At 39.1% G+C, this 16,900-nt stretch overlaps 1 protein-coding gene across 4 annotated transcripts in view; it reads left to right on the top strand.

The window, feature by feature from the left end:
* The window catches only part of MYLK4 (myosin light chain kinase family member 4), a 79,787-nt gene extending 63,890 nt beyond the window's left edge, over positions 1-15,897 (top strand). For 3 of the 4 annotated variants that reach the window (XM_065667472.1, XM_065667475.1, XM_065667476.1), the window contains 9 exons: positions 568-677; positions 1,827-1,968; positions 4,337-4,407; positions 5,151-5,279; positions 5,792-5,944; positions 6,293-6,365; positions 8,316-8,391; positions 10,673-10,836; positions 11,952-15,897. In XM_065667472.1, the coding sequence (XP_065523544.1) occupies positions 568-677; positions 1,827-1,968; positions 4,337-4,407; positions 5,151-5,279; positions 5,792-5,944; positions 6,293-6,365; positions 8,316-8,363 (726 nt within the window). In that variant the 3' untranslated portion in view covers positions 8,364-8,391; positions 10,673-10,836; positions 11,952-15,897. The remainder of the gene's footprint in view (positions 1-567; positions 678-1,826; positions 1,969-4,336; positions 4,408-5,150; positions 5,280-5,791; positions 5,945-6,292; positions 6,366-8,315; positions 8,392-10,672; positions 10,837-11,951) is intronic. The other variant, XM_065667474.1, reaches the window with a different exon arrangement.
* The last annotated feature ends 1,003 nt before the right edge of the window (positions 15,898-16,900 follow it).

Below are 16,900 nucleotides of genomic sequence, written 5' to 3'. Positions count from 1 at the left end.
TGGCACTCAAGGGTGAGATTTGTCTCAGCTAACTGGGGTTGCCTAGGGCAAAGCTGATCACCAAGAATCCCCTTGTCAACGGAGTGAGATTGACACACCAGAGAATGATTCAGCCCATCCTAAGCTGCACATCTAAAATAGTTAGGCTGAATGGAGTTAGCAGACTCTCTCCTCTGACTGCAAAGGGATGTTTTGAGGACTGTTCTGGACTTTTCCTACCCAGCTTGATTTTGTATTCCTACAGCTGGTTGAACCAAGTCCTATTCTGCTTCTCTCTTTTCTTCACATCCCTGAGAACCCACCACTTGTGCATATGGTCTCTCCCTTCCTTTTCCCCCCAGATAACTTATTACTGAAGCAGTCCCCCACTTGAGCTCTGAGTTCGGCCTAGTAGCTCCTATAGCCTTGACATCTACCACTGCAGGAGTGATCAAAGCAAAACCATGTGTTTGGTTGCCATGAGTGAAAACATGAAGATAATGTAGATATCTGGTTCAAACTATGTCCTGTTTCATGCAGCTTTCTTAGAGAAAATCTTTCTGAAACAATACTCATGACTCTTTACAGGATGAAGTAAAGAATGAAATCAATGTCATGAACCAGCTGAATCATGTGAACCTCATCCAGCTATATGATGCCTTTGAATCTAAAAATGATATTGTACTAGTCATGGAATAGTAAGTGTGTTCTTTTGTTTTCCATTCTGTCTTAACAATTTTTAGTAGAGTTATCAATTTCCTTCTTACTTTCTCCAGAAATTAGAGCTTCTTACAGGTGGAAAGAACATATGAAAGATGTTCTCAGGAACAACAACAACACCAACAACAAAATTAAAGGGAAAATTTTTCCAAAGCAGCAATTTATGCATTTTTTCCAGTGATGTGCTACATTCCTGGTGCTGTAAAACCACTGCTCCATTTGATGATAGAGCTATGTTATATATTTTCTCTTCAGTTTCATATTTTAACTTTAGTCAGCTAAGAAAAGGACTTGTCAGAATATCTCCAGCTCTGTGGAGCAAACTAGAAGATGTCTTACACTGTAGAAGAGCCAGCCGTAGTTGTGCTTAATCCTTATACTGGGTGCCAGAATGGATAAACCTGTTTTTCATGTTGGCTTATCAAGCTAATTAGGCACAAAATAGATGCCTTAAAGTCAAGTTAAGCAGATGTTGTCATAAGGAATCCAAAAAAGTCATAACTAAAACATTGAAAAGCATGTCAGAAAGTTCAAAGTTCTGTGAATGTGGCTCTTTGGGACATTCAGATAGTCCTCTGAATTTGGTCTAAATGATTAACATATCACAAAAGGCAAATGCCTGTGTAGCTGTGAATGGGTAAGCTGGATGCATTCTGAAATGTGATGAGAAATTAGAAGTAATTTTTTGTTGACTTTAGATAGTTTCAAATAGAAATTTTGGACCATGTCCTTCTTAAACTCTGATGGATTTAAAGCCAAATTAAATACATTTTTGACAGTTATTTAAACGCAGATTCTCCAGCATATTATCTTGGTTTTCCATGTGACTCCATTAATTTTACTGGTATAAAATGATGACACAAGGTAGCATAAGGTTCAGATTTCCAAACATTTATGGGTATCAGTGGATGGGAGACTGGACTCTCAGACCTTTAAGAAGTTCAGGCCAGTACGCAGTAGAACCCAGTGCTTGAAAAGTTCAGGTCAGAGTACAAACTCATATTATATACCTGCCTTACTTAATTTGACTGTAAATTATTCAAATAGTAGCATAAACCCTATATTACTCTAACTGTATGGGATTGGATTTGGACTAGGTTACCAATTTACTGTCTTTCTCTCATCAGTGTGGAAGGAGGAGAGTTATTTGACCGAATTATTGATGAAAACTGCAATTTGACAGAGATGGATACTATCTTGTTCATAAAACACATCTGCGAGGGAATTCAGTACATGCACCAAATGTACATTCTTCATTTGGATCTCAAGGTAGAGAATTGAGATGTATGTTTTGTGCAATGACAGCTGTGGAAATTCTTATTCTTAATGGTAAGCCATACTGCTCAGATTCCCATGGCAGAAACTACAAAGGGCCTTATTCTGCTTTCCTTAGACCAATGTGTATTTACTTTAACCACATTGAGATCAGTTAAATTACTACAGGAGTAAGTAAATTAGACAAGAATTATGGTCATACGTCATCAAGCCTCATAGTGCTAGAATTTTCCACAGACTGATTTTACAGAAAGCTAGCAGCTGACTACAAGTATCTTGCTATTTTCAATTTTGATATTTGGATCTCAAAATAGCATGTAAATCTTACTTACTTCAACTGCACAAGACCTCTGTTTTACACGTAGGCCATAGGGTTGCAATTATTTCAATTTTTTACCATGCAGAAACCAAGGCATGAGTGAGTGGAACTAAATTCAAGGGTTATTCAGGATCAGTAGAAGTCCTCACATGTATCTGAGGACTACACTATTCTGTCGTAGTCATGAAAAGGCAGCAATAGGTAGCCAGCTTAAGAGAAAATGCATTAAAATGTACTTGCTGAAATGAAAGAAATAAATAACAGTAGTCAGTGGCTGATGTAATAAATGCAGAACATCTATGTTGGGTTAGGCAATAATTGCTACTGTAGCTGAAAGCCCAGAGAAGGGTGGCAGGTTGCCATGTACTTGCTTAGTTAACAGAACTATTCAACTATATACACGAAAAGGCCCCTCATTTATTTTTAAAAACCAATCCACCAATTGCAAATTCTTACTTTGGTTGACTGCTAATGGTTAGCTGCCCCCCCTTAGAAAACATTTGTTGTAAAGGTATTTTTCATTAGGCTGTATATTTAAGTTGTCTCTTTCTTCCTTAACCCAAGTTTATATCAAATAATAGGCTCGTTTCTTACCTCTGTTCAGTGCAGGAATAAAATGGGATGATGTCTTTAGTTTTATGACTGGCTGTAAAGCTTCTTAGTGATCCCTGAGCTTTGCAACAAAGCAAAAAGAAACATAAAGTGCACTAGATGGTTTTCTCTTTGGTGAGATTTTTATTACGGCTGCTGGCTTTGGCTTGTAGTTACTGGGTTAATATAGTACATCTTTAATGTTATTAGCGTATATATTATTGCAGTGGTTAAGCAAATGAGCAGATGCTTGCTGGGACCTGCTTCGGTTGCTGTTCAATGACCAGACTCACTTTTCTCTTTTTTCATAAACATCCAGTTACCTAGAAACCCGTCAAGCAGAAGTTTGCATGGTTCTTTGGGACACATTAAGTATGACCTTGGAGATGGCACAGTTTTAATATGGGGTCAAACTACTCATATACAGTCCAAGAAATTCTTCCCAGTGACCTCCTTTTGTGTGCTTGCCAGCTATAGCTTCTCCATTCTGTTTTGCTTGTTCATAGATTGCTGTCAGTAACAAATGAGTTTGGGAAAGAAAGCTTGAAATTGGAAGAAAATCACCCTGACCATAATCATCCAGACCTCAGAAACTATGGACATCTGGTGTTTAAAAGTCCTATAGTGTTTAAAAGTCCTACATATAAAATGAATTAGCAATGGTGACAAAGGTTAACTAATGTTTTAAGTGTTGAGGCCTGTTTTGTTTCAAAGAGGATTCAGTGAGCAACAAGACAGAGTAGCTATAAAACTGCTGGCAGTGAATATGAGACTGTATTTTAGGTATTTACTTTTCAAAGACAATTGGCTAAATTCTGTTCTCAGTCCCTTCTCTATGAATTTGGCATAATTCTAGGAAGTTAATGGATTCCTGCCAGGGAAGTGAAGAACAACATTTGACCCTATGCAAATCCCCAGAGGGATTTAACCTGTGAATCCTACCTTTTGCTAAAATATCTGAGAAAAGCATAAAGTTGACGCGACTAGCTTAATATATCGGTGTTCAATCAATTACTGCCAGAACATTTGTGAACTCAGAAACTTAAAGCTGTAAGATAAACTTCAAAGCCCAAGAAATTATTGTATTTTTTTTTTTAATCAGTGTCAGCTTATTAAGGTCTGTAAAACCACAGTGCCAGCATCCTGATACGCCGCTTTGGAAGTCTGCAGGCTCCATCTCCCTCCCCCTATTTAGTTCTTTATCTGAACTGCTGCCTTATGTCAAATTGAAAAGACAAGGGGAAGAAAAAGCAGTTGCAGGCACAGAACACACGACCCCAACTGTTGTGTGATAGCAGGGGGGGTACCCTATGCAGGAAAATCTGAACAAGAAGGAAAGCAAAAAATGCTTATAAGACGTTTGCTGTGTTTGTAGTATTTTTCTCCCTACAGTTTTCTTTAAGTCCATTTTTTGATACTTGTTTCTCATTATTTTTCACTTTCTCTTTGCAGCCTGAGAATATCCTGTGTGTGAACAGAGCAGCAAATCAGATAAAAATTATTGATTTTGGATTGGCAAGAAGGTATGTGCATGTGTTCTTGCTAATCATGAGTGAATTAGGAAATAATGAAAAAAGTCTTGCATCTCTGCAATGGAATTTGGTACATAATGATCTCCTACTGCTCTTAGGACAGATTTAGCATGTCTCTTTTAACCAGAGTTATCTTTTAGTAAGGATTGTTTGGAGTAAAAAAGATTGGTTTGAAGCCTTTTTTTTCAGGTAGAAGGTTGAAAGAGGGCTGATTCTGATTTTAAGCATGCACATAAGTATCTTGGAACCCCTAAAATGGACAAAATCAGTGGTACATCTTATCTTGTTTCCTGTCTCCAATATTATGAGATTCTTCAAAAAAGAGTGTAAGAGACCATGAAGGACTGTTACAACATATCCCATGCTATATCACTTTCTAGTTTAATTAGGAACCATAACTTCAGTGAAGGATTTACTGGTGAAAAATTCCATGCCTATGATATGGAGAAGTCCCAAAATGATGATAACAGCTGTTCTGAGGAATCATTGAAATTTGAATTTCTTCCTTTGTTATAGTAGTTCGGGTTTGACTTAAAGTATGTTATGAAGCTTGCAAATATTTTTCATTCTATATAGGGGTATATTTATTTTTAATGTGTACCTCTGTCTGTCCTTGTTTTCCTACTGAATTTCCTGTATGCTTCTGAAATCCCTCCAAGTACTAGAGAACTTACTAGATGCAACTTTAATTAGATCTGTAATTGATGTCCTCTGTTAATGTTTCCATTTCCTAGATATCAACCCAGGGAAAAACTTCGAGTTAACTTTGGGACTCCAGAATTTCTTGCTCCTGAAGTTGTGAATTATGAGTGCGTCTCCTTTCCTACAGACATGTGGAGTTTAGGAGTCATTGCTTATATGCTGTGAGTAGGATTCAGTATTTGTTTTGTAAGCTGTTTCTAGTCTGAACTGAGTCAGTAGTCCAAATTTGTTGTTATATTGGAAGATGGACAAAATCTGTGCCCAAAATAGAAAACACAGGCTTCTTTCCAAATTCTGTATTCAGTATTCTCTCCTCTTTTTTAATCACCATTAAGTTTTCTTCTTTGTTTCATTGTACATCTCTCATGACTGTTTGAGCATCACTTCCAGAATAACGTTGACTGCTTGGTAAGTTCCCAATAGGTACGTGCAAGAGTGGCCAGAAAATATGACCCACCATGAAAGACAGTAATGCTTGGTTTATCAGGGAAGAAAGGTGGTTATTTAAACAAGTAAATAGAAGAGAGAATGGGAATGGTCTGGAGACTTTTTTAGACAATAACATGTTGCAAGATAGGCCAGGAATGGCAGAACAGTTGTAAGTGTCACATTGGAGGTCATGTACAGGAAGGGGAAAAGATAGGAGGATTGAACATATTTCTTTTTACTTTAGCCTCAGTGGATTGTCTCCTTTTTTGGGTGATGATGATAATGAGACCCTCAACAACATCCTGTCCTGTAGCTGGGATTTTGAAGATGAGGAATTTCGAGGTGTTTCTGATCAGGCCAAAGATTTCATCTCAAAGCTTCTCATCAAGGATAAATGGTATATAATCCCTGTATCTTTGAAATGTGTGTTCCATGCCATCATGTCATGGTTGTGTCACTTGTGCTGCCCTATTGCAGAACTATTATGACCTAACTATTTTATGTCCACATAGAATATTACAGTGCCACTTCATTCATGTTGTTTATTGTGTCCGTAAAATGCTCTGAAGCTATCTGAATGCATTTTTGCTGTGAAGCAAAATTTACTTACTTTATGGATTACCTGCCATCTGACAGTATCCTGAAATGACAGCATTGCATGATGGCAGAACATATGACCTGCGGAAGATAATTGAATTGTAAGTTTCTGGGGAAAACTCTTAATAGAATTCTGGTTTTTCTTTAGCTGGAGATTAAGTGCAACTGCTGCCTTAAAACACCCATGGTTATCAGACCACAAGCTCCACTGCAGACTCCAGGTCTCTAAATTTATATATCCTTGTGTATTGTAGATCTGCTGTTGCCTTCTTGTGTTGCCACATCACTCTTTGCTTTAACGTTTCTCTTAACTGTTTTTGAATCTTACTTGTTGCTGCATTTCTTGCCACTGTGAGCCACACGTGTCCCTTTGCTTTATTTTTTTGTCATGATTTGCATGCTCATACTTGCTCATCAGTTCTTGCACATCTGATAAGAAATATAAGATCATGCAATTACCAAGTGGATCCATTTCTTAGCAAAATTAGACCTTTTACAAAATAAGCACTGCATTACCATATAAAAAGAGTTTTCCAGCTGGGAATGATTCTGGTTCCTGTTATGAAAATCCTTTCAGACTCTCCTCAAGTCCCCCATGAGTGCTGTTAGATTTCATCCTACCTCTTCCCAAGGGATACCTATCCAACAGAGCTTGGGACTTCACCCCGTATGTATCTTTGTACCTAAGCAGCATCTTGCCCTTTGAGGGTTGCCAGCTTAGTGGCCAACACAAAAGAAGCAGTTGTTTGTTCACACAAACAATTCATTTGGGCTGAGCTGGAGGATCAACAAGATTTTAAGTTGTTTTGATTATTCCTCTGTAAAAGTAGTCAGTGAGTTCAGGAGAGCCACACTGTTGATGAGCTTCCTGTTGGCTGATTTTAAGTGAGTCCGCTCTGGTTTAGTGGTTCATGAGGAGATAGATAGTTTTAAACAGGTGTTGTGGTGTAAGCCCAGTTTAAGCGAGGTGCCAGTATCTTTACAGCATTTGAAGTGCAATATTCACTTCCTCCTTTGTTGCAGACAAAGCACACCTATGTTAAATAAAATGCCTGCTGTATTGCCTAGGACATCTATAGAATCAGAATAGTTAGGGTTGGAAAGGACCTTAAAATCATCTGGTTCCAACCCCCCTGCCATGGGCAGGGACGCCTCACACTAAACCATGTCACCCAAGGCTCTGTCCAACCTGGCCTTGAACACTGCCAGGGATGGAGCATTCACAGCTTCCTTGGGCAACCCATTCCAGTGCCTCACCACCCTCACATTAAAGAACTTCTTCCTTATATCCAATTTAAACTTCCCCTGTTTAAGTTTTAATCCATTACATTCCTACCATTACAGTCCTACCATTACAGTCTCTAATGAAGAGTCCATCCTCATCATCCTTATAGGCCCCCTTCAGACACTGGAAGGCTGCTGATATATATCAAGGTGCCTTTTGAGCTGCAGCCATCATTAAGAATTAAGATATCATATTATTAATTAAAAAAATAAGAGCAAAGTTTATGATGACAATAAAGCAGTAGTACCTCTACTGATGAGGTGGTGTGGGTTCTGGCAGGATGGACTGAGTAGTGCCCTGACAGCTCTGTCCTTGCAAGTTGTTCCTGTTATACAGAGTAAGGATAACAAAAAGTAGCATAAAATGGGAAATAGCAACAATCAAATAAGTTATCACAGTTTTCACTAAAATTTAGTTTTCATTAAAATCTCCCAGAACAGCTATGCCCCACGAGATTATTAGAAGATCTATAAGTGTGCATGCACAGTAAAAATCAGAGAGTTTGTCACGGTTACATATCTCTTCAGGGGGTTTCATAAGGTACAGTTCAAATCCTTTAGTTGGACTCTAGTGAAGCGCCAATTCCTGCCACCTGGAGAAGAAACTATCTTTTCCAAATGCTGCAAGAACACAGGCTGCTTACCTGCTATGCTTCTTCCAATCGCCAGTTTTCTTCTCGGGGAAACCCTGCCCTAATAGAAGCCTTACAACTCATGTATTCTTTGTAGCTCCTCCCTTGGTATATTTTGCTCATATTTCTTGTGCATCTTGAAAAACAGCTTTGCTAAACTTGCTGATTTTGCAGTGTTCCAACATTACCTTAAATGTGATTGGTCTTCAATTAATACTGCAGCAATGGCATCTTTCTTTTTTTTTTGCCTCCTAGAAGGCGGCTAAAGGTGACTCTGCATCCCAACCACCTCCGGCTCAATAACCTTTCTGAAAGAGCTGCCAAACAGAAGGTTTGTTTCAGGTCTCAGATGTTTCTTCAGATGTAAATACTGTATCCTCTGCAGAAGGGATCAGTGTGCAGCTGAAAACCTGAAAACAAAGTCACCATCCAAACTGTATTCACCATCACCATCCCTGCTGTCATCTGGAAAGTATTCAAAATACAAACTGGCCCTATTATTTAAACCAAGTTACAGCAATGTGCAAAAAACTTCATATGTATGAAGCCATGTGTGCTGCAAACCCTGGCCATTTTAGAGGGAATGGTTATGCTCCCACTGGCTTTCATGAGGCAGGATTTCACCCAATAATTTTTCAGTGCTGAAAGCTTTCAAGTTTTCATGCTGTGGTTAGGAGTATGGTTTAAAAAGGGTAGAAATATGAAAAGTAATTACTTTTTAGCAGAGACACGAGCCAGACCCTCAGGGCAGCTCCACTAACTATAGCAAAATGAAAGCAAGGTGTCCTGTAAAAGAAGCTGCCCCACAGTTCTGAGGACCCAGTTCTAACAGGGCACTTCTCTGTCCTTTGAGCCTGTAGCAACCCAAACAATTTTGATAGAGCATCTCTCACTCTGTCCTTTTTTTCTGGCTCCCTGTCTTTGCCCTTTCATTAACAAACACTTCATTAGTGGTTCTCAGGCTGGCTTGGTTGCCTCCCCTGGGGATCAGGGACACTCAAGTCTGCTCTCATGTTCTGACTCTGGTCTCTGACCAAAGCATACTCACTCAGCTGCTTTGAAATCAGGCTGCCTCAGGCGGTACAGTATCTCCATAAACCAGTACACTAATTCCCACAGCCACTTTTACCAGCTACCACAGAAATTGGTGCTTCTGTTGAAGGACCATGGGAACCTCTCAGACTTTCTGGGGGCATCTCTGGCCAAAACTCAGTGGAGGGTCAAGATGTGAATTAGGCTGAGAACACACATACTGTAAAACCATTTCCTTTTTGTTGTGCGTCATGAGTAACAACCAGGATGCCAAAATAAAAGTAGTCCACTTTCCACCACAAGCGAGTTTTTAATGCTGCCACCATCCATCATCTGCTCTGTAGGGCAAGTGATGTACTGGGTTTTGTTTGCAACAGGGTTTGTCCAGAAACGTAAAAAAGTATTGTGAGAGGATGAAATTTCAGTTCTGTTTTGAGTAAGTAAGATTAGAACAGATTTTATACAGTGTAGTATAGTTACACAGAAGTTATTGATCTTTCAATGAGCTATCTCAGGGACCTGAAACTGCATTTCTGTGGTACACTGGAGTTCAGTGAGGGTTAAGGTGCCGTTATTATATCCTGCTTGCTCTCTGAAGCCACATAAATCCCTGATATGGTACTGTCTGAGCATCAGCCTCTGTAGTGGGAACCCATTGGGAATGAATACTTCTCTGTGACGCTCAGCATTCATCCCCACTTCACTGGTGCTGGGATAGGTTAGGTGAAGCTTTGGTCCACTCACCTGTGTGCTTCTGTGTAGCAGTTTTCTAAACAGGTTTTCCTGACTGTTACAGGACTAGTGCTTTTATCTGTATTTCCCATTTCAACCATGAGCTGCCCAGCAACCAAATGGTGAAAATTCTCCCTCTCTAATGCAGAAAGCACCGTATTACACAATTTTCTATTACAACCAAAATCAACTTTGAGATAAATTGACCGTCCAACAGCAGTCAAAATTATTTTTAAATAAACTTTTTATAGCTTTGTAACATAGTAACCTACCCATGATCTAACTTGCAGGAAAACCTGGTTTTGGCTTTTCCAGTGTTATTTCCTCTGCATGTGTTTTTCTTTTTGGAGTTTATTTGAGTTTACTTAATGAGTGGATCTAAAGTCATAGCAGTGCTTTATTTTTAAAGAATCCCTTTAGCTATTTTTATCAGGCAAGTAGTATGGTTACCACATTCAACCCAAAATAATACACTCAAGTGCCAGTTGATTTAGACCTGGCATTATAAATGCTTGCAGTGGTAACACAAATAAATGGAGAGGTTTGCAGCATGCCTTTTCATGCTGTGATCTGTGTGACAAGAGAGGCAAAAAAGCAGAGTAGCTGCATTTCAAGAGAGACCTCCAGGACCATTTCTTCACTTAACAAAGAGGCCTTGTCTTTTTTAATATTGTATAAAACATCTCACAAATAGGTGGCTGCAAGAACCCTTTGTAAGCAAGAAGCTTCAGTGCTGCTTTTTTTTCTTATGCACAAAGAAACCACCATGTGGTTGTCCTAGAACGCTTAACCAAATAGAAAAAGTATACTGCTGAATTAACTGGATTCATGTTTTGTTTATTTTGCAGAAAAGCTGCTGTGTGGTTACTGCTGCTAGGAGATTTGAAAATATCAGCAGTCTTGGTGCTTTACCCCACTGCCGTGACCGAGACTTCTAAATGGACCAACAGCACTTTAGCCGCAGAACATTGCTGAGCTGCTTCTTCTCTATTCAGCTGTTGAAAGAAGGAAGGTATTTCTCCAGGTTGCAGGAAGGTGTTTCTTATGGAGCACCATATTCTTCATGTCTGTGAGCACTACATTAGCTTGAATTCATACCAAACCTTTCTTTATCTTACCTTACATCCTCATTTACTTATTGAAGGCTCCTTACGGTTCAAATTATAAGGTTAAATTGACTGTTTCTCATGTCAGCCCAGAAGGCAGTCTGTCACTGTGTTATATCTGTATCCAAGGTTGATTTGACACTGGAGTCAAATAATTAAAAAAAAAAAAAAAAATTGCAGCCAATTTAAAGCTGCCTTATGTAGAGGATTTGAAGTTTGTTTTTCCTGTCACACTAAAATGAGCTAAGGATTAGCTCAACCAAAGTTAAAGCTGTGTTAATGTAACACCAGTGGAAGTGAGAAATGAGGCTTTCCTTGCACATAGGCGAGTTTGCTGCAGCCGTGATATGATACACTTCAAGATTTTTTAGCCTGATGAATTACTGTTCCTTTAAATACCTTTTGATTAATTAAACAAGAAAGAGAACAAGGCACTATTCATTTGTACCTGTGCAGACTGTCTTCTCCAATGTGCAAGTATAATTCAGAGTTATTTTAACAGAAGGTGATTTTATACCAGCTAATTTGTTTAATGCTAATAGGACTGATTAAGACTATTGGCAAAGAGAAGATTCAGTGCTCTGCTCATTATAACCTCTGGACACAACTCAAAATGAAAATCCTCAGTTTTTCTAAAGTTTTCTTATTTTGCTCCCAGACTTTGTGATTATTAACTAGATAAAGAAATGGGAGTCAAAACAGCTGAATTCTTTACCTGAGATTGTCTGCGTATGGCTCATCATTAGGTGAATCTGAGTCTTAGTTGCCTAGGCTGTGAGATTAAAATAATGAGACATATTCCCTGCTGTATATGGCTTTCTGACTGCTTGGTTTCAGAACTACATAAATGCAAACTATAGTGAGTATTCTATTCAGTGATGCTGATGTATTGTGGTGCCTTTAGATTTTCTTTGATTAATCCAGTTCTGATCAGACTACATATTAACATAGCTATCTCTATATATTTATCTATGCATTTCATATGTATTTATATTTAAATTATGTCTATTTTTTTTTAAAGGGGATCAACATAAAGACAAACCAGTATTATTCATAGTCACCCAATGAATTGTTTTCCATAGATTTGTCCTTTCTGGATAGTATTCATGTTGAAATAAAAGGGGCCCATTAATGGGACATCATGGCCATGACATTCTCTACAGCCAGTTTGATCCAGTGTTTTCAAGCCATCGTAGTAGATCTCTTAAGACTACTCCTGTAAATGAATAGGGCTTCTTACAGCTGTGGAATCTAAGAAATACTGATGTGTTGTACTAGTGGTTGCAAATATATCAGACCCATTACTATTATCACACAATGACTGACCATGTAACTTTGATACCATGTAGAGCACTGCCACCTTCAAGTGCTTATCTGTAGTCTTAAATAAAGTAAACTTTGACTATCAGGAAGTTTCTTTGCGAAAAGACTAAGCAGTCTGAAAGGAAGAAAATGAGCATATGACTTTCAGATAGAAAAAGGGCTGCTTATTGTTAGTCGCCATTTATGTTTGCCTGTGCAAAATAAATAGAAAAGCTACTTTTCTGTCAGGGCTGGAGTTCCCACTCCTGTTCTAACTGCCCTCAAGATACTGTAGCTTTTTGAACAGTAAACAATTTGGTGATCCTATTGAAATGAAGCAAACCACTCTGGAATGACAAGATCTCATTATGCACTTTAATGGCAGTATTGCAGGATTGGGTTGGGGGTTTTGTTTTTCCTGTGGTAGATCTTACATGGGTATGAATAAATTGCATGTAATTTTGAATCTTATTAACTATACTAAAATAACAGTGTGACTACAGTCTTATCTGCTTTGTTGCTCAGTTGAATTAAAAGGATTTATAATTTATGGATATATACATCTGAGTAGTAATTAAGAGCTTAGTGCTATAAAGGTCAGCCCTGTGCTAGAGTGTGTTGTTCTGAGTCAAGCACAAATATTCCAGGAGCTGTAGGAGAATGTGGTCTTGTTATGCACATTCAGAGCTCATCCGTAAAATGCTCTGTCAGAAATACACACACGTGAATTTCTAGGGATGGTGGAAGAGCTTGGCATACTTCACACACCTTGAGAGGTTAGTCCCTTTTATAAGGCATGAGTTGGGGAGAAGGCACCTCACTAGCCTCTTGCTTGTGCAACAGGGCGGTGTGCTAATGTACTGAAGGGACTTAACTTTCATGCTAACATGGATAATGATGCTCACACTCTTGAGTCTTATCTGTAAGTTGTCCCACTGTTTCATCCTTGGTACAGCTCCTGTGAGTGGGGGATGAAGCTGAGGTGGGGACAGTAGGAGGAGGTTGGACTGAACGAGTCTCTACAGTGACTGAAGGTGCCATTTGGTGCCCAGTGTTAAGCATAAGCATAGGCCTTCAGGTGTCCACTGGAGGAGTTAAAAATCCCTAGCATACTTCTTGTTACTGCCCCATAGACTAGATTTGTGGCACTGAGTCAAAAGGGAGGCGCATTACCAATATCATTATCACTGTAAGGAAAAAAAAATATACTGCTGTGTAATTATCACTGCTATGTATAGCAATGTGACTGAGAAAAATGTTTCCAGAGATGTTTGTTTGTATTTTTTCTGGCTGTTGTAATTTTAGCTAAATAATAACTTGATACAGCTTCTTTTTAGTAGCCTTCTAATTCTGTCTCATTGCACTTTGAGCAGCATACTGTTTTGTGTGTCTGTTGGTGTGTGGAAGTTTGCTTTAGATTCTGTTTTACTTTGTCCCATCCCTCAAGTGTTCAAGGCCAGGCTGGATGGGGTTCTAAGCAGCCTGATCTAGTGGAAGACGCCCCTGTCCGTAGCATGGGGTTTGGAACTCAATGATCTTTAAGGTCCCTTCCAGCCCAAACCAGTCAGTGATTCTGTGATTTAAATATGTTCTACAGTGACTAATAGCTAGAGATTGCTACATTAAATTATTGTTTTGACAGACAATTATTTATTTTCTACTAAGTAATAACGATAAATTGCCTAGGTTCTAATAAGTCTATGCATCTATGTGAGTTTGCATATTATCATTTTGTTGTGTATCAGTTTAGGCAATTGCATTTGGAAACTGTGAATTACTGTGCTTGAGAGCAGATTTGGGTGTGAAAGGCACTGCACTAGCTGTCATCACTCCATTTACCTGTATACCTGCATGCAGTTAGAGATGGCTGCATGTACAAGAGTGATACAGAAATATCACTTGTGGAAGGGATAAAGTGTCAAGATGCGGTACTGGGTCTGTGTACACCACTGTATTTTTCCTGACAAGTAAAAGTTAAAAGCCATATCATGGGAACATAGTGATTTATATTAGGTGGTGATTTGACCTCCAGGCTTCCATACAGACTACCTGCTGAACTGCAGAAAGGAGAGGGCTTTCTGTTTGAAAAGGCAGTTTTAGCAGTAATGTTACAAGGAAGATGTTCTGCAGGCAAAACCTGCAGGAAGTCACTGGAAGTTGAAGGCACCGTATGACTGACAGATTTTCCCAGTCACAGATGTAACTGTATTCAGAAAAGCTTGTCAGTCACTGAAAGACAGGTGTCACATGGTGCTCATAAGGATTAGGATGCTGTTATTTCCATTTCTATAGATGCAGCAGAGAGATTCAGCTAGGGGAAACTTCAGAGAATTTTGCCCAAGGTATGCTACAGTAGTCTGACTTTAGCATCTGGATTAGAAGCAAATTTATTTGGCTCAGGGTGGGATACTCGTGGCTTTTCAACCTTTTTACTTATTGAATATACCGGATGCTCTGAAATGGGTAAAAACCTTTACTGCAGAAAGATATCCATACTATCATGTCCATGGTTGTGAGCACCTGCAGCCAGTTGCTTCCCTGAGTACCCTCACAGCATAAGCAGTTGGCAGTCGGTGGTAATCCACTCTGCAGACTACAACAGAAGCTGCTTCTTAATTTGTTTTTCATATTCCTTCTAATGTCAGAAGCTGAATAAAGTTAAAGCCTAAGCTAAATTCTGCTATAACTTGATTCCAAACAGAAATAACAGTGTAGCTCCACAGAATTAAATAACTGAAGTGCTTGGTTTAGCTTTTGTGATGTGAGTAGTACAAAAGCTCAGCTTAATCTACTCTCCCTGTCAAAAAATCTACTTTCCTGACCAGTAAAAATAGAAAGAACCTGAATTTTTTTAACAGCTAAGGAATCTCGATCAACATACAGTTTTTCTGCAGTGGTTAATCTGCTACAGTGGGAGTCAGGGTATTTTAGCATCTTCAATTTAATGCTGATATTACAAATCACTGACAGCCTTGTTCAGCTGGAGTTGTGAGAAAAGTATGTGTTTGTCAGCTCTTCTCTGCTGATGGTGACCTGAAAGCATCCCATCCCCTTCCTTTGGCCCCACTGGTGAGTGGGGAAATTCCTAGCTTGTGAACTCTGAATATGTGTTAACAATTGAAGTTTTGCATAGTGTCAAACCTAGAGTAGTGGTGAATGAATGAGCGCCAATGCTCTAAACTCCTTCCAGTAGGATGCTTCATTTTCAGATATTAGTTATGTCATCACTGATAGATACTGGTCCTTGTGTCGTGCATGAATCAAACTAAACGCTGCATGAATCCATTTAGGGACGTTAGACTATTTCACCTTCCATGAAGGCTTGGTAGCTGAACAATTACCTACCTGTTTCAAATCTTAGAGGAAGACTGGTAGAGATAATGCTTTGTAAATACGTTGTTTAGCTTTGTGCTTAGAGTTAGTAATCACATTTCGGTGTGGCAGAACTAAGGTTTGGGTACCCCACAGCAACTTCTCTTAAATTTAGGTGACAGGCATGTGAAGACAGAATTATGAAGCATGTGAATATTCATGTACCATATCACTTTGGCTTGCATATCTGGTTTTGTAGATTAACTCATGTATCTCTGATATGAATTCTTTTGTGAAAAACGTGAAGCAACCTTGTAAAAAGATGACTGAGGAATAAATGCTGATTTTGTTTACTCAAGGGTTTTTGTTTGCTGTATTTAATGTGCCTGTCATTTATAGTATGAATTATAAATAGTATCATATTCAGTAAGTAATAGAAAGAAACATGGCCTTTTCTCCAACTGCTGTCTCCAGATACATGAAGATAAAAGAAGAGTAATTTCCACTGAAACAAATATACTTAAGCCAAAGGTTTGCTCAGACTCACACCTTGTGCTCACCCACTGTAAGAAAGCAGCTTGCTCTGCAAATAACTAGGACTTGAGGTGCTCTCAGCTGCAATTGTGCTGCAAGCCCTTAGGCCAGGTCACTTGGGAGGAAAGAAGTGATTACTGATATTTCTGGTGCTCGGTCACTCAAGGAACCTGGTGTCACTCTTTTCTTCCAAAATTGTCACACTTGGAACATTGGCTTGTTACTCGATACTGCTGTCTGGGGAATTTGCTTTAACCTTACCCTATCTAGGAGTTCATGCTAATAAAACAGCCTGAAATCAGAAGGATTTTTTCTTGCAGAGTTTTAAATCAACCTTAAACTGGGCTGGCTAGTGAAAAAATGAAGAGCAAAGGAAAAAACTGAGAAAAAAGTTACAGGGTGAGACAGCAGCAAAGAATCTGACTGGCACTGGCCTATATTCAGCAAGTAGCACTTTTTTTCTGCGTGATTATCCACAACTCTGGTTGCAGCACTTGAGACATTCACCATGCTTGAGGAGCTTCTTAAACTGGAAGGCTCCCATTTATATCAGCCTGTATTTGACAAGCCTGAGCTTTGCAGGTAAGCCTGAGCTTTGCAGGTAAGCCTGAGCTTTGCAGGTGTAAGATCTACATACGCAACAGGACACCCCCTTGATTAAGCCATAAGTTGTATTGACCAAAGAGTTGCACTCACTCCCCAGGCAGCACTGTGCTCCTGGCCAACATAGAGCACAGCCATCGCAATCCAGCTGGGAGGAAGTTAAGAGGCCAGAGAATAGTTTTACAGCAGCCAAGCACAGGGCATTCGGCTGCTGCTCCT

The sequence above is a fragment of the Lathamus discolor genome, chromosome 2 (assembly GCF_037157495.1).
Source record: "Lathamus discolor isolate bLatDis1 chromosome 2, bLatDis1.hap1, whole genome shotgun sequence".
NCBI lineage: Eukaryota > Metazoa > Chordata > Aves > Psittaciformes > Psittacidae > Lathamus > Lathamus discolor.
Note: the sequence above shows the minus strand (reverse complement) of the source record. Positions and strands in the feature narration are given on the sequence as shown.